The sequence below is a fragment of the Vidua macroura genome, chromosome 18, assembly GCF_024509145.1.
Source record: "Vidua macroura isolate BioBank_ID:100142 chromosome 18, ASM2450914v1, whole genome shotgun sequence".
Taxonomy (NCBI): domain Eukaryota; kingdom Metazoa; phylum Chordata; class Aves; order Passeriformes; family Viduidae; genus Vidua; species Vidua macroura.
Genome location: NC_071588.1, coordinates 2125391 through 2151736, shown reverse-complemented (window position 1 = coordinate 2151736; position 26346 = coordinate 2125391). Strand labels below are relative to the sequence as shown.

The following is a 26346-nucleotide window of genomic DNA, read 5'->3' as shown; positions in this document are numbered from 1 at the left end:
CTGAAAAGTCAGGCAGTGGATCATCAGAGCTGCCAAGACAGGGACCTTCCCTGCCCCTCCCACTCGGGAAGCCCTTTTCCAGAGCAGGAAATGACTGGTTTGCATCTCCTTCCTCAAATGTGAGTAAAAAACATGGACCAGCAGCCAGGTGTCCCCTCCCAGGTGGGAGAGGACACCAGCATTCTGTCTGAGCTTCCTGTGAGGGAGAGGGGAAGGGAAGAGCCTTCACCCCAAAACCAGCAAGAGGAACCTCTGTGGTTTCCATCGCTCCAGATGTTCCTCTGGGCCCCGTGAGCTGGCACACAGGGCTGCTGCTTCTGCTCAGACACCTCTGCAGATATGAAGCAACACAGACAAAAAAAAAGGGTCCTTTGCATTGATTAAACCGTATTGTTTGCAAACAAAATGAAAACATTCCTGCTTTGTCTTGCAGGACAGAAAGTGTTTGGTATGGGAAAATTCAGATCTCATGGGGAAGAGCAAGTGCACGCTCATTCTAAGGAGCTTCAACAAATAGCCCAAGTAGAGGTTTTGCTCCATTCCCAAATTCCTTCTGTAGCTACAACCCCTTGGGAAAGATCATTTCTCTTTGGCAGTTCGGGATCAGCAGCCATCAGGGAGTTCAGAAACTCATCCCAAGCAAGGGAAAAAAAAAAAAAACAAAACAGAAAAAAAGAGGCAGAGAAGTGATTTGCTTTAAAAAGTGAAAGACCTTAAGTCTGTGGTTTTTTTCACAGATGTCCCTGAAGGTTTTGTCATATTAATCTCTTAATGGGTTTATGGTAATTATGTACAGGCCAACACCGAGTTGGCCATCCTTTTGCTGGGGAGTGCTCCTGTGCAGGGTAAAGCTGCAGCCAGGAAGATCAGATTGAAATCCCTGCTCAAGCACAGCCCTGAGTGGAGCTGGATCAGATGCTGCTCAAGGCTACAGAGCTGGAAAGCTCCAGAGAAGGAGGACTGGCTGCACTGAAAGGGCCATTTGGTCATTGCAGCAAGGTTTAAAGAGCCCAGTGCTGAATACTGGCAGCAACAAAAGCACTGGGGGGAGACAATTGCTGGAAAGGAAAAAGAAAAGACCTTGTGCTACGCTGGGCTGTCCAGATGACTCGGACAACCCAGGCTGTGCTTCCAGCTCTGCTGCTCACCACTTGCATATCCACAGCCAAGGCACTGAGGACACATTTTTCTCTCTTTTAGGTTCTCTGATGTGCAAAGAGCTACGAGCTGAGTTTCCAAAGCTCTCTCCCTCATCTTGTGACTACCAGCTCCACACTGCAGGCACAGCAGTCACCACCCATATCACACCAGGGAGCAGGGACACAGATGATCCTGGTGCCCTGGCACTGCCACTTCCCCTCTTGTGGCCGTGCAGGGGCAAGGACAGATCCTGTGGCAGCATGCAGAAGCACGGACACGTGTTCCCCTCCAGACCACAGCCTCTTACCTGCTTCTTCTTCAGCTTGGAGATCTGCTGCTCCACCATGGTGATCTCGCGGTCCACGCGGTCCATGTTCTGGATGAGCTCCTCCTTGGAGAGCCGGGTGGGCAGCAGGTCCAGCTCGGCGTCAGCGTGGGCAGGGCTCACGGGCGACACGGGCTCCAGTTTGCCAGGCAGGCCACGATCCTGGGAAGCGTAAAACAACCGGATCATCTCTCTCCCAGGAGACTCTGGATCCTTCTCTCATCCTCCCACAGCTCCCTGGCCCTTTCCCAGCCTTCTGAGATGCACAAAACCCTCAAAAAAACCTGCTAGACTAGGGAGTACCAGCTGTCAGATCACATCACCACAGTGCTCCACAACCTCCAGCAACTCCAAAGAGAGCCAGGTTATTCTCCCAGGGACACGAGGGCAGCTCTTCCTCCTGACAAAGCCTCAGAGGCTCACACCACCTTGAGTGCTGCTCATGTTCTTACAGCATCAATAAATCCATCCATATTCAGGAGCTCCCAGCACCACTGTCCCTTCAGAGGGCTCAAGGCTACACCTCTCTCAAGGCAAAAATGAGACACCACAATCACATCCTCCTCGGACAGTGCCACAGAGACAAGGGCAGCATGAACCACGCTGAAGGAGAAGGGGCTAGGAGGGCAGCCCCTGGGAGGAAAGAGGGCTCCCAGCTCCTTCATGGCCATCTTTCTCCATCTCTTCCTAAACCCTGAGGATACTCTGACTGTTGGATGTTGAATGCATCCATCCAAATATGGAGAAAAAGGGGATAGGTGAGTCAAGATAAAAGTAGACCAAACTGACATTTTTCAAATTCCAGGTGAAAAGGCTCTCAGCTCAACAAGACCCTTCAAGTCAGAGACTGGAGAGATCAGCAAAACCTCCGTGCCATGACAGGGAACAGCTCTAATGGCCCAGGGCTGAGGGCAGAGGGAAAATACACCGAAACATTCAGCTTTGCCCCCAAGCAGCTGGGATGCCAGGAGCACCCTGCAGCCACGCTGCCTCTCCTGCCTCACCCTTCCCCTCTGCAGCTCCAAGCAAAGCAGCCCACTCCTGCCACCACAAGCTGCGTGCCTGGGTGAGCCTGCCCACCATGGATGAACACACCTGGGATGAAGCAGCTGCTCAGTAGCCACTGGCCACACAGATGGGATCACGGCACCACCAGCCTACCCTGACCCAGGACACTCCTCTCTGGCAGCCACCCAGCACCTTAATTAAAAGTTTATCTGTTCATTTGCTTAGTGAGTGGATGGATTTCTTTTCCTGGAGGAGGAGAAGAGGAGCAGTGGCTCCCTTGGTAACCCTAAACCCCTGCCAGGCTGGGCAGCCAGCACAGTGCAGCTGCTGGGAGGGGAGGGGAGGGATGGGGGAGGCAAACAAGGCAAGAAGTTCACACAACTCTGCTACTTTCATTACAGCAGCCCTGTAGAAAGCCAACATTGTTCTGTGCTCAGCACCCTGCTCTCCGTGCTGACACCTGTGAAAGGCCAGGGCTGAGCCTCTGCCCAGGCTGGTCCTCCTGCCATGATGGGGCTGGATGGTGGCAGCACATTTCTCTCTCTCTCAGGATTTTTCATAGAGGTGCACAGAGAGAAAGAAAGAGAAAACATTTCTATTTCTGCTGCTTATTTTTCCCATGTGGAATGTGTTTGGAGAATTGTTTCCCTGGGGTCATTGCTTGGTTGGATTCTGGTGAGGATTGTTTGAGCCTGGTGGCCAATCCAATCCACCTGTGGCTGGACTCTTGCTAACAGGCTCACAAGTTGTTAGTTAGAAAAGTAGGTTTGTAGTTTTAGTATCTTCCTTTATATAGTATATTAATGTATCATAGCATAGTTATAATAAATCATTCAGCCTTCTGAACCAGTGCTGGACACCATCACTTCTTCCCACTGGATTTGCCTGCATTTTACAATACTGGATGGTGACTTGTGGACCCCTCTGTGCTCCCCATCTAACCAGGCTCGTGGATGATGGCTCTGGGTTACTCACCAGCCTTGCTGCAGCTCATGCTGAACATGGTGAGTGTGCAGATACCACCCAGCACTGCTCAGCACCTCAAAGCATCTGCTGTGAGGCCTCCACCCCGTCCCTGCTGGCTGCAGCCTGGAGGCACCAACGCCCTTCCCACTGCTGCCATCAAGGGACAGAAAGCAAAGGAGCACCCCAAAACCCCACTCTCACTGTCCTGCCTCAGCCCCATCCAGCCCCAGGAGCACAAAGGCACCAAAAAGGCACCAGATGCTGGTTGTATCCAGCATCCATTCAGAAGAGAAGCTAGAAGAACATGAGAGCTTCCTGGAGAACCCTGAAGAGAAGATCCTGTCTTGTTTTACTTTCCCAGCATTAGACATCAAAAATGGTCAGTCTGCTGCCATGGGAAGGCTCTGTGTTCTCCACAACTGGGGTTTTTCTTGTGGTTTTGGTTTTTTTTTCAAGTCAAGAGGAGCAGGACAACCACAAGAAGCAAAAGATAAATTAGCTGTTCATGAAATCTTGTTCAGATTAAGGCACAGGAAGGGGAAGTGGCAGTGGCTTGTAGGTGGGTAGGTTTTTCTAAAGGAAAAGAAGCTACCTGCCACAAATACAGGAGAGAAAGGCTCCTCACTGTGCACATGAAACAAATTATACTTTCTCTCATCTGCCAATGTGCAGGACAGGGCATCTTTAACTCCTACTTGGAACAAAACACCTTGGAAACCTGGTTCCTGATACATTTTTATCTTTTTACCTTGTGGAATCTGAAGCAAAAGAGCAGCAAAGCTGAGTAAGGGAAATAGCTGCAAGTCACAGCACAAACATCATCATCATCTGGTATTAGGAGATGATTACAGCAATAGAAAGAGGCACTGTCCTTGGACCTCACATGCTGCATAATGTCACAAGCACCTCCCTAAATCAACAAAAGGACAAGCAGCAAAAAGAAGGATAAACCAAAACTAAAGCAAAAAAAAAAAATCTTGTCTGTGCAGTGCTGACATCCAAAAAGCAGAGCTCATGGATTTATGTAAGGCATAAAGAAGCCCTTATAAATCACAAAAGTGGGATGAAAAGAGGTGTGCAAAGACCAGAGTCTGCTCAGAGCACAGGGAAGACCCCAATGGTCAGGGATATTTCAGCTAGTGCTCTGCTTCCTACAAGCTCTCAAGAAACCCTCAAAATATATTCCCCTGCTCTAGACAGTGTCATACCCTGAGCAAGTGCAGTGTGAAATGTGAAATTCTCCTTATTAACGTGAAGTCACAGACTTCCCAACCAGCAAGAGCCAGGAGAGGTGGAATAAATCTGCTGGAGGGAAGAAAACAATTACTGCATTACTCAAGTTGATATTTTCTCCATAATTATACTGTTTCCATGTGATTTGTTTTTACACATGGCTAACAGCCACTGCAGCTCCTGTTTATCCCTGGCCTTGTTTTGTGATTTATATGATAACAAGGGTGGGTGTGAGGGGGGCAGAGGCTGCACAAACCTCCCCGCAGCAAGAGGAGGTGCTGGCACTGAAGAAAACAATTATCACTGAGGAGGTTGTCAAAGAGCAAGGCCAGACTTTGGGGTGGGTTTCTTCTACATGCTTAGGAATAAAAATTCCCAACACAGCTAACGGAGCAAGCCTGCTGTTCCCTATTAAGCAGCGACTTTAAATACATGCAAGAAAGAGAGGAAGGAAAAGGATGAGCCCACTGCCTACTGATGCCTTGAAGAGCAAGTAAGTCTCCAGGTAAATTTGATGTCCCTGCCTTCACACACACCAATATCTGGTCCACAAGAAAAAATGACATTGGGAACCCCAAGCGTGGTCCCAGGACACACTGGAACCTGCACCAGCCCATCTCCACCTGCTTATTTTGCATTACTGACCCAGCTTGTGATACTCACAGAGAAGTCATGTGAGGTGGAGGGATTTAAAAGGGTGTCTGTGCCCTGTTTCAGCTCAGTACCTACAGCTGGATGCAGCCCAGCCTTCCTTAAGGGTCATTTTTTCAGCTGCTTCCCATTCTCAGGAGACAGCAGATCGGTAGCTCCACTCCATCTACACCTAACTCTTGCTGCAAAGTGCATTTTGACCTTGCTGATCCCTTGACTGCATCAGCTGCCTCTTCAAAACTCCCCAGTGGAGATTCCAAACCTCCAGAGCCCACCAGTGTGTCCCAGGAGAACAGAGCTGCTTGCTTGGATGAGCCTCAGGATCTCCAGCACGGCACACGGTGTTTGCCCTACATATCATCCTCGCTAAGCTCAGGTCTCTCTCTGCCTCTCTAATCCAGATCATTTGTGAGGTTCCCACAAGCCCAGGACAGAGATTTAGGGATGCCAACATCATCTCTTCCACAGTCTGTTCACTTTCTAATTATCAGCCAGCAGCAGCATTTCCTGCTGGAGCACCAGGGGGGATTAAGAGGTGTTATCTTCAACTGCTGCCCACTCACACATCTCCTGTCCTCACGGGCTGGAGGAGATTGCCAAAGCAGGGAGGACAGGCTGGGGCCACTCAATTTGCGCTCAAATTAATTCCCAAAAATACCTCACATGAACTTGTGATCAGGGGATCTCCTTGTGGGAATGCCTCCACCACCTGAGCCAGTGAACATTCCAGCACTGCACCAGCCAACACTCCTCCCAAACCCCCATCCGTGTGGGGCTGTGCCAACACTGCAGAGCCAGCAGCTCATGCTCCCTGTCCAGGAGCCCAGGGATGAGCAGCATCACACTCTGAGCAGACCCTGAGCCCCCAGGGCTTCCCACACTCCCTGGGATTAGAACCAAGCAAGAAAGCAACACCCCACTCCTCCATCCGTCAGGTTTTTAGGTAAAAACACGCATCTAAAACTCCTAAGTGAGCCAAATACAGACTAAAGGAATTTGGGTTTTTAACTGCAAAAGTGTCCAGCACATTCTGACATCTCTTAAGCCTCAGGATGACAGCACTGACAGAGGGAAGAAGTTATGGAGCTGAAAACTAATGTCTCCTTCCCCCAGGGAGGTGCATGAGTACAAAAAGTCAGGGAGTCCGAGCAGTGAAAAGTACATCGAGTTACTGCAATTCTTTTGTTGGTGGCCATCTGCTGTGCTAACGGCTCTTTCTGCAGCCTGGCCCTTCAAACGAGGTTTTAATTCTTGAACACTGCTGGGCTCTTGCTGGGCTGCATCCCCAGGTGCTCCAAGGGCTGCCGAAGCAGGATAGAGATGTGAGTGTGCTCTGGGAGCACCTGGGGTGCTGCTCAGCAGCCAGGAGCACATGGGTGGGTGTTCCCCTGCAAGGCCAGGCAGTGCTCCCGAGGGATGCCAGGTGTGGGACCAAGGCATCATCCACCTCCTTCCTCCATCCCCACTCTCCATGGCATGTGCAAAACAGGGATCGCTTTCACTGGATGAAAGCTACGTGCTCTCATGGGAATTCATGAAGCTGGAGACCAAGGAGCTGTCTGAAGACAAAGCCAGTTGTTTTTTTTTTCATGTAATTTATTTTTTTAAATAAATCTGACTTTACGAGCAGGCCCACGAAATTCCTTTCCTCCGTAATCCAGCTGAATTCCAAGCAGACAGAGCAGAAAACATCCCAACAATTTCTAAAGCTTGCACGAAAGTAGGTCAAAAAACTTCCCCAATGTTTCAACAGCTTGAAGCAATTTAATTGCAAAACCAGTACCAAATGCTGACCCCTCCCTCCCTGCCTCCCCTCCCCGGCAGATTTACGAGGGTGGTAAAACCTTGCCAACCAGAGCCTCAGTTAAATGCAGCAACCAAAGCCTTGTATCTGGTCTCGCAAAACTTGCTCGTGCTCTGAAGAGCTGTTCCAGTGAACAGATGTTGCCTGTGGATCTCAGCACTGCAGAATTCTACAGCAGCACCACCAAACACGGCTCACGGACTCAGAGGCAGCCTAAAATAACGGGTCAAATCCGGAAAACCCGACTCGGGCAAACTCCCACAGCCGCCGAAGGCATTACCCGACAAATGGATGCTGTGCCTTTCATTCCCTTCCTGCCTTTCCCCATTAGTGGATAATAATTGCATTCAATGCGAACGTTCCCCACTGACTTAGAGTAGTGATGAATTCTCACCTACCCATCTACTCATTACAACGAGGAGCTAATTGCTCCACCTCTCATTAAGAGTTCCCGAACACTGCCTATTCTGCATCCCTGGATTTTCAGCTGACCTTAAGTTTGTTCAAACAATAACTGTCTGAACTGAAATTTTCCATGCTGAATATCAGCTTTAGGCATTTTAAATCTTTCTTTTTTTTTTTTTTTTTCTCCCTAAACAGGGATTTTCAGCCAAAACAACTCTGACACTTCCAAGAACAAGTTTACAAGAAAATATGCCTTTCTGCAACATTCAGAAAGATTCTGGGAACTTTTTCTTTGAGCATCTTCAGTACAGTTGATACATCTGGTAAGACTCTCTGCCAGCGATTTGCCTTTTGTTAACACTGAAAAAGTGTCCAAGTCAAAGAAAAAAAAAAAATTTAAAATCTCATCTTGGTGTTTGCCTTAGGGGAATGACTTGGAGTCGAGCAGGCAAGCAGTGAGGTCCTGGTTCTGGGAAGCTGCAGGAAAGGTATTTCACTTGTGCAAAGGGAAGGAAAAGGCTGAGATGGAAGGATCATGCTGGCACACGTGTGCAGCATTCCAGGCCAACAGCAAGTGCCCCAAAAGAGCTGTGAATAAATGCATGGTTTGGGCAGGTACAGAAAGGCTGAGCCCAGCCAGCAGATGACAAGGATGGAGCAGTGCAGGCAGTGACCCGCTCAGCACAAGGCAGAGCCTGTCCCAGGCATGGAACAGAGGGGCAAACACAGGTCCTGCTGCCTCCAGCACACAAAGGGAGGACAAGTTAAACTTGACAGAGTAGCCCACAGAGCAGCTTCTCTCTTCCACTCCTCCATCTGCAACTTTAATGCTCTTTCTATAATTTGTTCAGCCAGCAGCCACCCGGGCTGACATTGCACACACGAGCTCATCTTTGAAGCCTCTTAAAAAGGACCAAACTGCAAAATAACTGCCTCCGATTGCATGAGGTGCCAAAGCAGGGAGGGAAATTTTTAATTGCCCAATTTGGTACTCAGCCAGGCAGTGGGGTCACCCCTGGCTGCAGAACCACATTTTAAAGGTATTGGGGAGCTCATGGCAGAGCCTGGCTCCTCCTTGCTGGGGCTCAAACCTCCCTTGCATTCCCTGGGGCCAGCCGATTTCGGGCAGCTTTCACAGGAATCTCTGATTCATCACCAGAGCCTGTTTCTGCATTTCTACTTGTGCCTGCTGCTCAGGGAGTTTCTTTAGGGAGGCAGGGAGGGTCCCCTGCCTGGGGGTTCAGGCACAATCCCCAAACCTCCTGCAGCAGCCTAGGAAGCACCTTGTCACCTAACTCAACAAACCTCAGGGGAATGAACACTCACTCCCTGCCTTTAAAAGCTTTAGCCTACCATTTTTTTTTCGTTTGTTGTTGTTTTGGTTTTTTTTTTTTTTTTTTTTTTTTTGCAAAACCACTCATCCTCTCCCAATTATCACATGCAGTAAAGCAAGTTCTGAGTCTTTCCAGCATGTCAACCAGGCAGAAACATCAAGGTCCATGTTAATCCCAGCAGGCAAGTTCCCTCTGAGAGAAGATGCTGGAATAGTCCCTGCCAAATCCCAGCTGTCCATCAAGCAGGTAGAAAGTCCTCCAGGCCTAGATACCATGTGAAAAGCAAGCTCAAGTGTTGTAAAAAAGGCCTCTGCAGAATAAAAATCCCTTTTTATACCCATGCAATACTCCAGTGGACAGCACAAACGCCATTGCACTGCTGGGACAGGGCATACATCCACACCCATCAGTCCTGCAGAAGGGAGCTGGGTGCTACATCCCCTTACATCTGCTCTCTGCTGAGCATCCTGACAAAAACCATCATTTCACACCAAGTGGAAAAGCTACATCAGCCAGAAAAGCAAGCGGGCAAGCAGTCAGCAGGACTGCAGCCATTGCAGCGTCATGTGCTGGAAACACAGAGCCAGATCCTGAGCCAGGCTCAGCACCAACGCAGCCAGCGCTGCCCGGGAGTGCTGGGACACCAGAGCCCCGTTTGGATGGCTGGGAAGGGCAGCACAGAGCTCCACAGCACGGACGTGGCAGCAATCCTCCTCCTCCTCTGCTCCCAGGTGGGCTGTGCCCCAGGAAGCTCCAGCTCATTCACTGGGTGATGCCAGGTGCATCCTCCAGCACATGGGCAAGGATGGGGGGAGGAGGGAAAATCCACCACGGCAGCTTCTCCAAACCTCACTGATTTAAAAATAAAAAATTGAGGGGAAATGAAAAGACAAAAGCCCTTCTCAGCCTGGTGTTATCAAGCAGAGGAAATGAGACTTCTAAAGCTCCCATTCAGAGAGGAGTGGGGGAGAGAAATCCCACTCCAGACGCACTTGAACGAACAGCTTTTGAAATGGAAATGTTGCTCTTCAGAAACATTTAAATTTCCTCCTATTGCCAGGAAGGAGGCAGGAGGCCGAGAAGGAGCAGGGACTCCTCAGCCACACACATCCCAGCGGGATACACACAGGGCAGCACTCGGCAGCCCTGGGAAGCAGGGGTTTGTCTGGGAGTTAATCAGGATGGCACACAACATCAATATTGGGAAGTCGGCTTGAAGGGGAATCAAATTTAGAGGGGAGGGAAGGGAATGATTGAAGACAGCTCTATTTAACCACTACTGCTGCAAGTGAGATACACTTAAAAAGCCAGCTCACACTCCCTCTCTCACAAACATCACCCAAAATTATTTTCCCCAAATCCCAGAGACCGAGCTGCCTACTGAGGAGGAGACTGATGGAAAAAGGAAATGCAAACATGATCTAAAATGGTTTGAGCAGCAGCTGAGGTGTGTTGTGGGACAAGCCAGACCTCCTCTTGCATGCAAGAGCCATTGCACCAAGCCAAGGCTCCCAACAACTCTCCCAAGACTCACAGCACACGCAGCACAGGATGAGGAGTCCCAGGATGATGTCCTGGATGATGTCCAGTCCCAGCAGCTCCTGCTCCAACTGTGTCAGCTCCCCAAACTGAAGTAACTGCTCCTAACGGAACCCAGCGAGCTGTGCCTGCCAGCTGCACGTCACCACCTCCTGGCTCCAATGTCTTCGGGGTCACTAATGCACAGCTTCTCTCTGGCTGTGCTCTCAGGTGTATGAAGCAGGACATCAAATACCTGCCAGCTGTAAAAACCATGAGGGACACAGTGGGGACAACACCTCTGCCTGCCTCTCCACTGCCTGAGGAATCCACCAGCAGTCCCCAAGGGTGCACAAAGCACATCCAGTGACCGTCCCAAACACCCCACAAGCAGCTCTGGGAGCACCTCAGGACACACACAGGCGGGGGGCACGTGGGACACAGCCCCAGCACGGACAGCACCCCGGTGCTGACAGGAGCACGGGTGGGGCACAGATCCATCAGCTGCACCATCCATCAGGGCCGGCTGTGCTCAATGCTTTATTGTTCTAATAATTGTGCAGACACGTGGAAGGGGTTGCCTCGACATTTGCTGCTTGTTTGAGGAGCCATTTCCTTCGCTGCTCCACCTGGTTTTCCATCAGGAGGTGGCATCCTGTGGCAGCAGCAGGCAGGGACATGCCGGCCATTCCCAGCACCATCCCCAGCTGGCTGGGCAGGACTGTGGGAGGAAACAGCATCCCCCAGCACCAGGAAACACAGCAGGATCTGCTGCTCCAGATCTCAGCTGGCAGCCAAGCCCTGCACCTCAACAAGCCCGGGAAAACACGCACCATAAACCTCAAGTGAGAGTTTTGGGTTTACGTGGAGATTTTTTTATGCCATAATAACCCTGCCCCCATCCAGCAGTAGATGGGCTCAGGGTGTCGGGAGCATCAGGATGTCTCAAATGTGTCACACCTCCAGCACCTCTCAGCTGTGCCATCAGAGCAAGACTGACCATGGAAAAAACCAAATACCAACAAGAGCAAGGGACAGAGCAGTTCCCAAAGGCTCAGAGCAGGAACACCACTTCTACCTGTGAATGGCTGTGGGAGCTGCTCCAACCACAAACCTCTCCCAGCCTGTTCCTGCAGAAAACCATGAAGCACCTCTGCTTCCCCAGACCAGGGAATTACAGAAAAAACCTGAACGTCTCAGCTCCCATAGCAAGAATAAGCCCACAGTGAATTTGTTATTATCTGTTAGCAAAGCAGCAGCTTCCCACCAAGGCTGGAATTTCCATCTTGGTTTGGCAGGCACAGGGCTGTGAAATGATTACTGTGTTTACTTTTCCTTTGCTAACTATAAAATCCCATTCCACTGCCCTGCCAAGAATGACTGAAGCTAATAAAATTCAGGCATTTGGAAGAAAGCAATAATAAACCTCCCTTTTGGGGCCTTTATGATGAAATTTCCCCACTCCAATCAGCGATTATGCTGCATTCATGAACACTAGTGATGTCTCCAAGTGCACCCAGATTGACTCAAATCAATATTTAGCTTTGCTCGAGACTGGGAGTCTTTCTCCTTGTGACAGCTGAAGGCAGAATCACTGAACAAGGAAGAAACCTTTGAAAAAACAGCCTACAAGAATAGGAGGCAGCATATATAAATATATAGCTATGTATGTATATATATAAATATATAAAAAATGTAGGCTTTTCATTTACCTAAAAACCTATAGAAAGCATACACACATGAATTCACAGATTTACAAATCTCTCTCCAAATATATTGAAAGCCTTTCATATAATGCACTGTATATATTTATATACACATACCTGCCTATTCTTTAGGAGTTTTTAGTGTTTGAAAGCCTTCAACGTTCCTGTGTTTACATCTGCCACTCTGTCTGCTGCCGAGGCAGAAACACATTAGCTGCTGGGGGCAATCTGTTCTACATCATACCTGAGATGGCTGGCATGAGACAAAATAACACAGACCTGAAAATCAGCTTGAAATAAAAGCCTGTGCTTGGTTTGGTCACGTAACCATGTGGGACAGCTTGATCTGCACAAGGCAATGGTTCCTTTTTAAGCTGTCATGGGAACAACAGCGTCCAAAGTGGAGATCAGCAGGCAGAAAGGATCACTGCTGCTCCTCAGGGAACAGCACAGGAGGAGAGAAATCAGACCCTGTTAGGGCAGTGACCAGAGCAGGCTGCTCAAAGTCAAGCCTAGGAAGCATTACTGTGCAGGCAGAGGAGGGGGTACAGTGCCATGGCAGCAGAGAAATCTGCTGTGGGCATGTGCTGGAGCAGGATGCCACGGGCTCTGCAGCCTGGGAGAATCCCTCAGGATGCAGCAGAGGACTGGGAAACACCATAACCACTGCCCATCTCCTCCTTGGCACTGCCAGAGAACTGTCCTCTTCCTCTCAGGAAAGGGTACCAGGTGCAGGATTAAGGCCAGATGAAGGCAAGCAGAACCTGGGCAGAACACTGGCACCTGCAGAAAATGCTCTGTCAAAGCACTGAGATGACCAAAGAGTAACTAGACAGAGGTCAGGACTGAAAGGAGGTGGTTCAGGTAATTTCATTCCACACTGCTTCTTCCCCACTAGTTCCTACTTTTGCTCCACCAAACCTGGGGTAGGACAGAGCACATGAGCCAGCTCTGCCGCTGGGTAAAAGCCCATTTCCAAGGACACAGGGAACAGGCTCCACTGTGCTCTCGCTCCTTATCCTCCTGGAAAAAGGTGCCAAGAATTAGAATTACATTTTTCGAGAGCAGCAGAACGAGCCAAGGGCCTGTCAGCTTGTCCTAAAACAACCCCTCTCTGCTCGCCGAGCACGCAGCCAGCATTCCTGACACACACCAGCGTCCATCGCCCCCCGGCCCCCCCATGCAGCACGGGGCTGCGGAGCCAAAAAAACCTCAATGTGCTCTGCCTAAAACACAGCCAAGGAGTTTTTCTGTTTAAAAAGCAAGTTTAGGTCCAAAAAGAAAGGAGGTTTTCAGCGAGTGATTTTAACTAGGCCCTTTGGCACTCGACAGTTCCTCTCTTGTTATGGATGCTAAGGGTGTTGTTAGGAGATGAAGCTCCACGAAGCACGAACGTGAAGTCACAGAGCTTTAGCAAGGGCTGTTGCCATGTTCAATATGTTATTACAGCTCCATCACCACAGGCACAAAGAGCAGCACCTCATCTCTGCCAAATCCATCTCTGAAATCACTCCCCCACTCCATCCCCTCCAGCAGCAGCAGGCAAACACCATTGATTGCTGTTGCATCTCCTCCACAGCTTCCACCCCACGCTGGGAAGGAAGGTATTAGCATGAAATACTCTCCTCCTCAAAATACAGCACCCAGAATCAATCTGATGGGTGTCACAACTCGCTGCCTTTCGTTGTGTGAGGCAGGACTGCTGATGGGCTGCACTTCCCAGCCACGGAGAAGTACAGTGCCAAAAATGTGCCCGGTGCTGTACGTCCACAGAGAAGTCACCCAAGTTTCTCCCAGGAAGACCCTTGGGTAGGAGGGGCATGCAGGGATGCTGAACAAGGAGGGAGGAGCAGTTCATCTGTGAGATGTATGTGCTTGCAAATTGGTAACAACCTCCTGCTGCTTGGTCACCTGCACTAACTGGAGAGATCCCACACAACCCATCCCGGAGAGTGCCTGGATCTGATGGGAGCTGGAGGAATGCTCCTTGCCCAGCAGCACCCACACCCCTTCCCAGAACATGAGGGAAAAGAAGAAAACAGATCAGGAAGAGACTGCAAGGGGGGGAGGAAAAGCAGCTGGGATGTCCTTCTTGTCACCAGGGCCAAACTCTTCCCTTGACTTTCATTCCAGGAGAGGGGTTCTTTTTAACACAAATGAACACAACCGGTTGAGCACGGGCAAAAAATGGTGGCAAAAGTGGAGCCATCCTCACCCTACACCATCCTCATCCTCTGGAGACCAGCATCAGTTCCTGCCATACCAATACTATTTCCCAAGTCCCACCTGAGGACTGACAAAGTAGCAAACTAGCTCCCCTCTCTCCTGCATTTCCAGGACAAAACAGGGCACATTAGAATTCTTGCTATCAGATAAAATAGATACATACAGCATGTACAAACACTTCCTAGATGGAGAAGAAAAGTCTCCATGAATGCACACACAGCACACCCAGCTCAGCACATTGCCTACTGCAAGCACAGAGCCAGAAATATTTCTTCCAATTACAGGGGTGAGTGAGGCACACAAAGTCAGGGGACTTTCCCTCCAGCAGATCAGGTGAGATGTTGCACTGCGCGAGCCTTGTAATATTGACTGAGTGGAACAGAAAAGTCCAATTATGTAAATGATGGAGCAGGTTCCCGAGAAGCAGTCAGCCTTATCACACCATCCTTCGCCACCACCGCTGTGGCTTGAAAGGCAATTTAAAAGGTTTTTTGGGATGTCGATCACCACAAACGAGCTGAAGAAGTGTGAAACAACCTCTGCTTGAGGCACCATCAGTTCTCCTGTTGGTTTTTCAGCTGCACTGAGCCTTTGCCCTGCTGTCTGTGGCTCGAGGACCACTGCAGGCTGGAGCAGACAGGCCAGGGGAGAGCCAGGCTGCAGGTAGCTCAGGGAAGGGTCAAAGGTTTTTACATCCTGCCTCTGGAATGCTTCTGCAGCCCATGAGGGCTTTTCCTGCCATACCTGAGTCTCTTAGATCACAATTCAGTTCTTTGGTCACAGGAGCTTCAGCTGAGAAATGGAATAAAACCAGCTGTCTTGCAATCATGGTGCTCCTTTCCTTTGCCCCTCAGCCCAGGTCCAGATGGAGGAGCCAAACATCTCACAAGGACTATGCAACGCCCAAAAGCATCTGTTTTTCAAATGAAACCAGCACAAATCCACGCATGGGACGGAGATTCCAGATACAAAACTCCTCAGGCTGTTCCTTTGGCTTGCTGTCCACACTGGTGCATGGCACAGGCTGCTGACCACCCCCTGCAGCCATCCTGGCACAGTGGGCAATGGAATGGACTGCCAGGCATGCCAGGAGAGCCACTCTGCTTGCACACCACAGGCACATGCTCCCAAAGGTGTGTGTTCACGTGCAGCTGAGCAGGGCTTGACACACTGACACTCATCCCAACCTCCCATGATTTGGAAATTATCTTTGGAGCAGGGAGGAAAGCAGGGGGGGAAATCCAGCCAGAAGTGTTTGTGCTGTGGCAACATGAACAACGCAAATATTTCAGCTTTTAAATATGCTTGGAATGACAGAGAATGCCAACACATCCCTCATCTTCCCAGAAATAACTTTGAATCATTGCTCCCCTAACGTAAATTCCCCACCCCACCAAATAGTTTTTTTGGTAACCAGATTTTTATCAGGCACAAGGCGACAGTGTGAGCAAGCACATGGCAGATGGGTGGGTGTCAAACACGTCACAGCAGGATCCTCCTTGACTCCACAACCCCAGCTCCACTCGAGCTGCTGGACTCAACAACCCCACGCCACTCACTCCTGATGGGCGCCCAGCTCCACTGGCTCAGCTTCAGAGGGAGAGCCCAGCTGCAAGGAGAGTTAACAAGAACTGCTGTGCTCTGCAGGGGAAGGAGGACAAAAGCAGGAAAGACGTAGGTGTGTTTGTACCCGCTAGAATTGTTTCATTTCACTGCTCAGATCTGAGGTTAGAGCCACTTCTACAGAAGTCCACCCCTCCAAGAAGCAGTGGGGAGGCCACACAGCGTGTGGAGAACCCCACAGTCCTCAGGACAAGAAGTTCTTCTCATGGCAGAGCATTTGAGGAATTTCATTTCCCACAGGGCTGGTCAAGCCAGGCACTGGCACACGTCTCTGCATCTCACTTGGGTTCTGGATAACTGGGATGGAGCAAGAGGGGGCTGGCAGCATTGGTGCGTCCCCTGTGCATTGGTGCTACCACAGCTCCACAGGATCCCTCCACCTGGGCGTCCTGCAGGGCTTGCTGGCAGCCAGCCCCTCCACACCAGATGTGGGCACAGCCACAGCTGGCCAGGGAAGCATCTCCCCCTCTCCCAGCAGGGATGCACGGCTGGGCAAACCAGACCCGCGCTGTCTCTCGGTCCTCGCTTGCGGACATTCCGCAAAAGCCCAAGAAACAAGCCCGGAGCTCTTTTGCTCAAGTGAAAAACAGCCTCCCGTGGGGAAGGGAGAGCCCAGAGTGATCCTGCTGCAAACTCTCAGGCTATGGGAGGACACACATCCAGGGACGGCCGACGCTCACAGCTTGTTCCATTCTCCAGCCCCTCCGCGCTATTGTTCCACAGCAATAAATCACGGGGAGGCGCTGGAATTCCGGGCTGTTTCCTACGGGAGGGAGCCTGGGGTGCCGGAACCGAGCTGCTGCCTGGCTGTGCCTGCTAATTCCCTCGGCGACCGCCGTGCTGAGCCCTCCACTCCCACGCATCCCGTCGGAGCACCACGGCTCCCCCGGTTCAAAGCACTGCTGCGTGTCCGCCCCCTCCGCTCCCTTCCCCCAGCCCTGGATTACTCAATTAGAGACTATGCTTTTGCCAGTTACCTCCGAGCCAACTGGGGCCTCTGCCAAGGTCAACACAAGTTCCAGCCAGTTTCATTAATAACTGTGAGACCAGCCCACTGGAAACTCTGAGAGGTTAATCCCAGCAACAGATCAATGTTCCCATAACAAAGCCACGGAGCAGAAACGCAACCGGTGATTTACCAGCCAGCCCAGCTATCTGTGCTGGGAGCTGTGGCACTGCTCCTCCAGCCTGTACCAGGGCAAACCCTGCTGCCAGAGACCTGAGCCTCCTGCTCCTCTCCCCTGGTGCATTTGTCAAGGGATGGAGCAGCTACCAGGGACCAGCACTGCCAAGGCACCGGCCAGCACGGCGAGGAAGGAGCCGAGCTCCCGAAAGGCCTTTCTGCTGTCCTTGGTGCCCTGCCAGCCTGCGGCCAGGGCAGGAGTTAGCAGGCTGGCCAAGAGCCTTTTCCATCCCACAGCCTGTCTTCCAGGAGTTCATTGTAAATTGGGCTCTGGAACGGGCAGCCAGTGTGAAATTTGGCATGTACGCTGCTGGCTTCAATGCATCATTAAAAAGGCATTTCAAATGTGTTAATTCCTCCTTTTTCAATTAATTGCTTTTAAAGCTGCATTGATATGCATGAAAGCAAAATACTCTCTGCCCTAATTTCTGTTTTGCCATACCTATTTCCTGACCTTAGTGCTGTCTTTTCCAAGACTACCCCCCCCACACACATACTTTCCTTATTCCATTTTTCAGTCCGTAACAAAACAAAAATGTTCATGCAGGCAGAAAGGGAAGAAATTAAAACCTTTGCACAATGTAAAGCAGAGTCCAATTCTTAACAACACATGGCTTCTTAATTGCCTTTTTCCATCCACAGTTGTTAATTATTTTACAAAAGAGGGAAGTGGCATTGTCCCTGTACAGATGGGGAAATCTGAGACAGGGAAAGGGGAAGGGACTTACCCAGTGACCAGCAGCCTGCCAGGGCAGATGGCAGCAAGGTTCAGGTTTCCTAAGCCTCCACCCAGCCCCATTCCCGTAGGATTACATGGCTCCCTGACAGTGAATTCCTGTTGGAGCAATAGGTCACTCATAAGTGCAGCCAGCCAGCCCTTGCAAGGGGACTAAATGCAGATCACAACTGACTCACATCCTATAGGAAGGAGCAGCAAACCACGTATGTGGTGGGAGAGCAGCCTTAAAAATGGGAAGAAGAACAGTGAAAGCATAACAGGAATAAGAAGAGAGGGCAGGGGAGAGGCAGGATGAAGCTCCAGCTCTGGAGAGGGGAGAGCAGGCACTGATTGACCAGATGTGCCATGCTCACCATCCCTGTGAGGCACCAGCTGTGCACGGGTGTGCAGGGCCAGGGATTGTGCACATCACCACTGGCCTGCTCTGGGCTCTGCTTCACTCCTGGCTGCTGTTACATGAGGGAGGTCCATGACTTTATGGAAAGAAAGCAGAAGCCATCGAGGGTCCTGGGAACCAGCTCCTGCCTCTCTGCCAAGAACACACCTGGCAAGGCCACATCATAGCAGCTTTTCCAGTGAATCCCACATCCAGGCTTGCAGTGACTGATAAAACAGCCCTGCTTTAGTTGGCCTGCTTACTGCCAGCCAGATAAAGGGAGAACCTTCCTGGGGAAAAGCATCAGCCCCAGCTGGCACAGAGGGCACAGGGAGGTTTCATTTCTCCCCAGGCCCTCCACCAGCAGGAGCCCAGGACCACAGCACTGAAGCAACATAACACACAACAGCAGGGAAATAGATGTTGAAGTGGGGTAAAACAGGCAAGAAAACAACCTTCTGCCTCCGGCTTGAAAAGAAACACCAGTGTTTGAGGATATGAGCAATGTGAGGTTCATAAGGAAAGGTAATATCTTTTACTTGTCCAAGTGAGATTTAGCTGAAAGCTGCTGCTTTTGAAAGGCACGCTGCCCAAAAGTGTGTCTGTTTTCTGCAGGGAAAATGCACTGATCCAAGAGCTTCTCCTTACAGCCTTGCCTGGAGTGAGGCTGCAGTGATACTGAACAGGGCTTAAGGGGCCCAGCTCTCCTCCTGCTTGGGAGAGGTAGATGAGGAATAAAAGACATGAGAAATCCATTTCTCTTCAAGGGATGAAAAACTCTTGAGCCTGTTACCAGCAGTTGCCCCATCAATTGTTCTGTCTGTGTTCAGAGCATGGATTATGGCTCTAAACAAAGACCTTGGAAACATGCAGGAATGGTGCTGACTTCTCTCCCCTGGGCTGAAGGTTGGTAAATCCAGTTATCAATGGTTATCAGGGATGTGCTAAACTTATATCCCATCACAGACATGATTCTGCATCTCAGCTCAAGGGCTGCTCTGAAACCAGGAGAGAACAGGACGTATCCACTGCCTGAGAGCAACATCCATTACATCTACATCCCCTGGGACAGCCAGGCTGGCGCCCAGAGCGTGTAACCAAACCCCTACCCTTTTTATTGAGGGCTTTGTGGAGCTCTTACTGTGCAAAAATGAGCTCAATCTGCAAAATCACCATGAAGACCAGTCCTAGCACTATTACCCCAGTGAGTAAATCGAGCTTCTCCCCACGCAGTGACTGCAACAGTGAGGAATGGGGTAACGGGTAAGGGAACAACTCCTGGGATACTCTGCTTAAACAACCAGCAGTGTGTTTAGCAATACTGGGCTCACGTGGTGCATCTCACCCAAAGAGCTCACCCGGCTGCCAGAGCTGCCCTAGATAAAGTACTGAGTGACTTCATCAGACACTGAGTCAGCAGCACAGACAGAACAGCAAATATCTCTCTCCAGCTCTGGTCACTGGGACACATGTCCTGCCACCGTGTGCGTGCCACTGCTCTGGGACACACGTCTCCCTCAGCACAGAGACTCCCAGGAAGGTCTTGATCATCTGTCCTAGGTGGTGAGCTCAGAGCCCAGTGCTGAGTTCAGCTGTGGCTGGCTTAGCGTGGGTGCAGGAAGAAGTTCTAGCTGTGTGCACAGCCCAGATCTGCCAGTGCCCAGAGCTGTGCCCAAAGGGCAGCCTCAGCTCTTTGCATTTCCCAGCTCCTCCAACACGCTGAGGCTCAGAGCAATGCACACATTGCTTCAGGACCTTTTCCACCACCTTAATGTCCACCACCAGCAGTTTATAGACTAGTCTGAGGACAACTGCTCAGGACTAACAGCAAAAGACTGCTATTAACCTGATTTCCCAAGCTGCAAAGGCTGATGTACCCTGTGTCCCAGACCTGCCTTCTGCTCCCAGCCACCTGAACAGCACTGAGATGATCCAGTCTTGCAGTGAGCTCCATCAAACCCACTCTGGAAGCAGCTCCTGCTAGTTTAGAGCAACTAATCCCAGCTCCACTCAGGCTCTCACCAGTCAAGGACACCACATCTTCTTCTTCCTTCCAGACTCTAAAATTACTAATGGCTCCACTAAAAGCATAATCTTGTCTTGCTGAATTGCATCTCAGCTCTCTCTCTTTCATTAAAAAATATTTTAAGCCCCATAAAATGCATGTACTTCCTGAAAATGTGTGTCAGACTGAGAAGCAAATGCAGCCCCTAAACTGATGAACTAATTCCTCAAGAGCAGCTCTGCCTATTAGAAACAAATAGCTGAGACAATCCATGGTTTTCTGGTGAGAGGCAGAACAAAACTGCTGGTGGGAATAATGTGAAGACAGAAAAGTCATCCTGGTTTCCTCATACCTTTGGAGAGGGCTCTTTTCTGTTTGGTGGACAACAGCGCATCAGCCACCCAAACAACATCCCCTGAGGATGCTTCAGAGCCTTCAGGCCTCCCTTGGCATCTGAACTACTCCAGAGTTAAAGATACTTCTCAACAAAGAGAGGTCAGAGGGACCACCAGTATCGTATGGGTAAAAATGTCTGAACATCCCAGCATTCCCAAGGAAGAGCTTTCTTGTCTGTGTTATTTCAATCTGCTCCCACAGGCATACAGCAAACCATCCTCATCTTCCTGGCTGTGAATGCTTCTTCCCTTTCACTTCACTGAGTGGGGAATTGCCCAAGCCCAGCCTGCAGCTGCACCAACCCTCAGTGCCAGCATCAGAGCCCCCAGCACATTTATCCAGCTAGACTTTCCTGCCAACCAGGAGCATGTCCAACCTGGAGGTAAAATCAAATACAATTTACCCCAAGAGAAGATGAAAGTAAATCCAAACAAGCACACAAGCAAGGGATTTCTCTTTGCAACATTTATTCCATGCACAGAGGGGACAATTGTAAGTAAACGATTTGCTTTGTTAAATGAGACTGGGACAAGAAAGGCTTTCCTGGGGAAGATTATATTAAAGAACCACCAGAAAACGATTCCAGCCCTTCAAACACCAATATTAAATAAAGAGATGTGATAAATGAGAAGCATCAAGTAAAAATCAAATCAGGGCAGCGTATCCAGAAGAGCCAGACGTGACCATCCTTAATTCAGCCTACAGGAGCTTCCAAATTGTTCTGGTGCATCTAAGAGCCCAGTGAAAAAAGCCCATCACTGTAGCAGTTATGGGGAAAGCTGATATGCTTCTGTTCCCCCAAAGTGCTCACCCCACCTCAGGGAAAACCATCCAGTACCTCCAAGCACTGCTTGATGCATTGGGAACCACGACCTACACTGAACTCAGCAGCAGCTCAGAGCCTCAAAGGCAGCTCTAACAAGCCCAAAATGTAAGCCCCACACCCAGCTGGTGGCACAGCCCCCAGCCCCTTACCTTTGAGAGGTCCTCCGTGCCCCCCTGCTGGCTCTGGCTCAGGAGAGGCGAGTGCCGCATCAGGGGGTCCTGCAGCAGCTCCAGGCGTGGCCTCTTGCTTTCAATGAACTCCAACTCCGACGGCTTGGTCAGGTCAGAGAGGTAGGAATGGCCCTCGGTTCTCAGGTGCAGCTCCTGAGATCTGGGGACAAAAGGAAAGGAGCCTTTAGAAAAGAAACTACCTCTGCTCTTCCCCGCTCCACGACTGCAGACCGCTCAAGGAGGACAGGGCTCAGTTTTCCAGAAGGATCCATGTGGCCCTGCACTCCAACATCTCAGGTCCCTGCAGACCCAAAGGCACAGCCCCAGGGCTCGGCCGCTGGGCATGGTGCATGTCCTGGAGCAGGACCACCACCCTCCAAGCCCAAGGGGCCACCCTGCTGTCCCCCTCCTCAGCACCGCTGCTGTGCCACCTGGAAAGCCCTGCTGTCATCCCCAGTGCCACCAGTGCAGCGGGTGGCTGTCCCTACACCAGGACAAAGTGAGTAAGGCTGCAGGTCTGAGCCCTCCCTGTCATGACACATGGGTTGGGCTGGTCAGAAAAAGGTAAAGCTTGGCAAATCCTCAAATCTACCCCATAAATCCTCCCCTGTCCAAGACCAGGCAGAGCCCCCTCTGCCACGTTTGGATTATTTAGTCAAAGGTACCTGCCTCAGTGTTTATATTTGGTGTCTTCTATAGGAATACCAAAGATTATACGTTGGGGAAAAAATGCCTACTCCTCCGTGGCTAGACAGTAGGGATTTATTTTTCCAGGATGGGGGAGGAAAGGAGCCAGCCACATGTAGTTGCATGTCTCTGACACAGAGCTGGCAGGCTGTAAAGGCACATTATCCAGTGAGAGCAACTGCACCAACGAGTCACATCGAGCTCCAACACCTTTTACCCGTTAAATATAATGCAGTTGGTAATACCTGGAGAGTGGGCTTCGTTTTGCTTTTTTGAAAACAAATGAACTTTTTTTGTACTTCTGTTTTCCTCAGCAGGATTCTCTTGTGGGAACTGTAAAGGGATCCTACAAAAACACATTAAACCTTTTACTATGCCCTAGGATCAGCTTTGCTGCAGCAGCTCCAAAGGTGTATTTTTAACACTTCAGGCAGAAGTGTCCCTTAAAAAAAATAAAATTAAGCACAAGAGATTCAAAGCTTGTGAAAAAATATGGGTTTTTTTTTCTTTTCCCCTTAAACAAGATTGCTGCAATTCTCCTGAGCTGGTGGTAAAGTGTCTTCCCCAGCTACCAAACTCTAACAAGTCTTTGGAGCTGCTTGAAGAGGAGGGAGAAAGAACAAGCATAGAAGATGGGGGGGGGGGGTCTTATGCATTGTTTGCCCCCCACCCACAAACTGCAACTGCTGACATTAAAAATCTCAGAGAAGATGGCACAAATGGAAGGATCCAGAGTGCCCTGAAGCTGTAATGGCTCTGGCTCACATCCAGGGAGAGGATTTTGCATAAATCCACACTCTCAGGGCCGCCACTCTGAGCACTGCCCTTTGCCCTCCCCTGCAGCAGCATGGACACCTTAACCCAGCCCCAGGGAATCAAGATAAAACTGGGAGGGTTGTTTTTTAATTAAACATCAACAGCAGGCACAAAGCAATGCATGCCAAGCTCTGCTGCCGTGGGTTTGGCGTTGGGATCGGGCAGCAGCTTTGCTGCTGACACACAGAAACAGAATCTGGCTCATCCTCCTCCTCCTCCCAGCAAAAAGGGGACAGGAGAATGGGGAGGCTCCAGCACTGCCTTTGGTGCTCCAACATGCCAGACAGAATGTACAGTTCACACAGCAAACCTTCCAGAGCTGAAGAGCCCTGAAATCTGGAATGGAAGCACAGCTCGCTTCACCTGCAAACACTTCCATGCTGAAGGATCCTCAACTTTTCTCAGCAAGCTCAGAAATCTCTCCTGGCACCTCTCAGGTTTCCTGCTGTCTCTGCTGTCTGGTCCCAGCCCTTCATGCAATCCCTGCCTGCCCACAGCTGCATGCCAGCATTTCAGGCTCTGCTGTAAAACCCAGGAACAATAAGCAACTGTTGAGCTGGGCAGGTGCTAAAATATTCCAACACCCAAGGCCCTGCTCTACTGAGGCAATTAAAAATCAGATGCATTTATTTTCCCTTCTTCCCCTTTTTTAAGGCCATATTACCAAGAAGCTGCTAATTGACAAAGGATGGCTCCAAGACCTCTGCAGTTGTCAGGAACTCGACACAACTGCTCCACTCAGAAAAAAGCCAAGGATTCTGAAGATAAGAGCACCACTGAGCTTTACAAAGGCGGTTACTCACAGCCAGGCAGGGGCCACGCCAGGGAAAGCAGCTGCAATGTTATAAGGTGCTATTTTATTTCCATTTCCACATCCACTGGAACAGCTATTAACTTTATCCACTGGAATTTCCAGCCGCTCCCGAGATTACTTTGCCCAACACAACCCGCTCAGCCTGTCCTGGCTGCAAACACAAATGCTTTTGCTTGAAGCCTTCACACCTTTCACTCTCCACATCCCCACCTGCAGCAAGCTCTTTACAACAGACTTTTATACAGCGACAACACAGCTGTCAGTAAAAAATGACTCTGCCTGAAAAACCCTCCCCTTACACCGAGCTTGGGGTTTGCTGCGTTTTCCAAATAGTTCCCACCCATCTGGTTTATTCCAGAGATTCCTACTTTGCTGAAGGGAAAGAGTGTTTTTAATTGCATGTGAGTTGTGCATAATTAAATGAAGCAAAGCAAATGCCAGCATTAATTATGAAGCGGGACAGGTTAGTCTTCAGCTGAGTCCTTCACCACAAACACCGAATTCTTCAGAGAAGCAGAGCAGCCTGAGATGTGCTGACACACAAGGCTGGCTGCCCAGGGTTTGCCCAACTTCCAACCACCCCCACACATCTCTGCTCTGGGTAGGTCCAGAAGACCAAGATAACCCAAGATGAGACCTTTGGTTTATTACTGACCCGACAGACGAATCACACCCTCCTGGCTGCAGAGCTGTGTTACTCATTCACTGGGGCAGATTCCTCAGCAGGCTCACAGAGGGTGGAAGGAAGGAAGGCAGGAGCAGATAAAATCCTACAGCAGTGTGGGGTATCTGCAGCTCACCCCAGCAAGCATACAAGATGGGCTGAAAGCACAGGTTGTCCACTAGCTGGGTAGCAAGGAATCAAAGAATCCTTAAGGCTGGAAAAAGACCTCTAAAATCTTTGAGTCCAGTCATTAAGCTGAGAGCTGGGGAGAGAGGATCAGATGAGATATCCTGAGCTGCCCTTGGTTGGGACTTGTAAGAGCAGTTGTGATGAGATCTTAGCATGAGGGATCTTACTTGTATTTTCCTGAAGCCAAATCACTGGGAAATGGGCAAGCATGACCTTTTCAGGAGGCCAAAGACTCTCCCTCCCCAGTAACCCACTGTCTGGCTCCTCAGAGCAGCACAACCCTCCCCTGGCTCTTCAGACCTTCCCATCTCTCCCTCAGCAGAGCAGAAGGTGGCTGCAGGAGGAATGATGGCTATTCTGCAACATCCAGCAAACACAGCTTGACTTCCTGAAGCCTCCTGCACCAAGGGCTCAGAACATCGGCAGCGATTCCGAGCCTGCTCCCACCAACTTCCCAGCAAGAGAACACTCCAAGAGTTGCTCCCATCTGCAAATACTGTTCCCTACACCATGGGGCCAAACAACATAACCAGGCTGGAAAACTGATTCTCAGGGTCTCCTGGAACCAGAACCAAGACAAATGATGGCCTTGCTGAGGCTGTTTACTTCCTCCAGCTGAGATGGTTTGGTGGGAAATTCTCTACACAAAAGTTCTAAAAAAGAGTATCCAACCCCCACAGGTACAGACAAACAATAAAATGCTTTTGAGAAACAGTAATATAGAAAACCACTGGTGTTGAAGTGAATTATTTATAGCCAATGCTAAGATTTGTCAGAGGTTTCAATAACCACTTTACAGCTAATGAGAGCCAGAGTGTGAGACTGGGCAAATTGGGACCTGTTAAAAAGAGAAACTGGAGGCTTTGTAGGAGCAGACCTGCCACCAGGCACCTACAGAAACACGTCCAGGACCAGCTGATATATTCCCTTTGTCATGTAGGTGGGGAGGAGATAAACCACCGTGACTTGACGGGAAGAGCTGCATGTCTGGGCGGGAAGATGGAGCTGCTCCCACGCCCTCAGCCAAGTCTGCCAGCAGCAGGACCAAGTCTTCCCAAGCCAAAGGTGTGGGACAGCCTGGAGCAGGATGCTCAGCTCATCATGTGGCCCAGCTGAAGGACTCCCAGCTCCTCAGGAGCTCTGACCAAGCACCCACGTGCATCCTCAGGCTGTGCATTCCCACACAAGGGCAGGGAGCAGTGGCTCGGCTGCCCTGCACAACCCCTCAGCCACCTTCTTCCAAGCCAACTGCAATTTAGATAAGAGCAGCTGCTTTATTTAAAACTTGCATTTTGAAGATCCCCATACACAGAGCCTGAATTATTCATGGACAGGATCAGCAGAAGCTTTAACACAATGGCACTGCCTCACTCGAGAGGAAGAGAAGGAATATTTGTCTCTCTCCACAAGGTCTCCCACATGCTTTCTCCAGGCATCCAAAACTGCAGCCTGCCAGTAAAGCCCTCTTAGCAGTCCTGGGTGGCTGGAACATCCTGAACCGATGGCTTCAGAGACATCCCATGCCCTTGGTCATCCTCCATG

General features: G+C 50.2%; 1 protein-coding gene and 1 long non-coding RNA gene across 15 annotated transcripts in view; one reads left to right on the top strand and one right to left on the bottom strand.

Annotated features, from left to right (window-relative positions):
* Positions 1 to 26346, bottom strand: part of NCOR2 (nuclear receptor corepressor 2) — a 230542-nt gene that overhangs the window by 116150 nt on the left and 88046 nt on the right. For all 13 annotated transcript variants that reach the window (XM_053993433.1, XM_053993441.1, XM_053993442.1 and 10 more), the window contains exons 4-5: positions 21614 to 21794; positions 1448 to 1627 (exon numbers count right to left, since the gene is read on the bottom strand). In XM_053993433.1, coding sequence (XP_053849408.1) covers positions 1448 to 1627; positions 21614 to 21794 — 361 coding nt within the window. The remainder of the gene's footprint in view (positions 1 to 1447; positions 1628 to 21613; positions 21795 to 26346) is intronic.
* Positions 11437 to 15141, top strand: LOC128816126 (uncharacterized). Of its 2 annotated transcripts, none has more exons than XR_008439797.1 (2): positions 11437 to 13694; positions 13788 to 15141. It is a non-coding gene; the product is annotated as an uncharacterized LOC128816126 (long non-coding RNA). The 2 variants fall into 2 exon arrangements; XR_008439798.1 differs by having other exon boundaries at positions 13784 to 15141.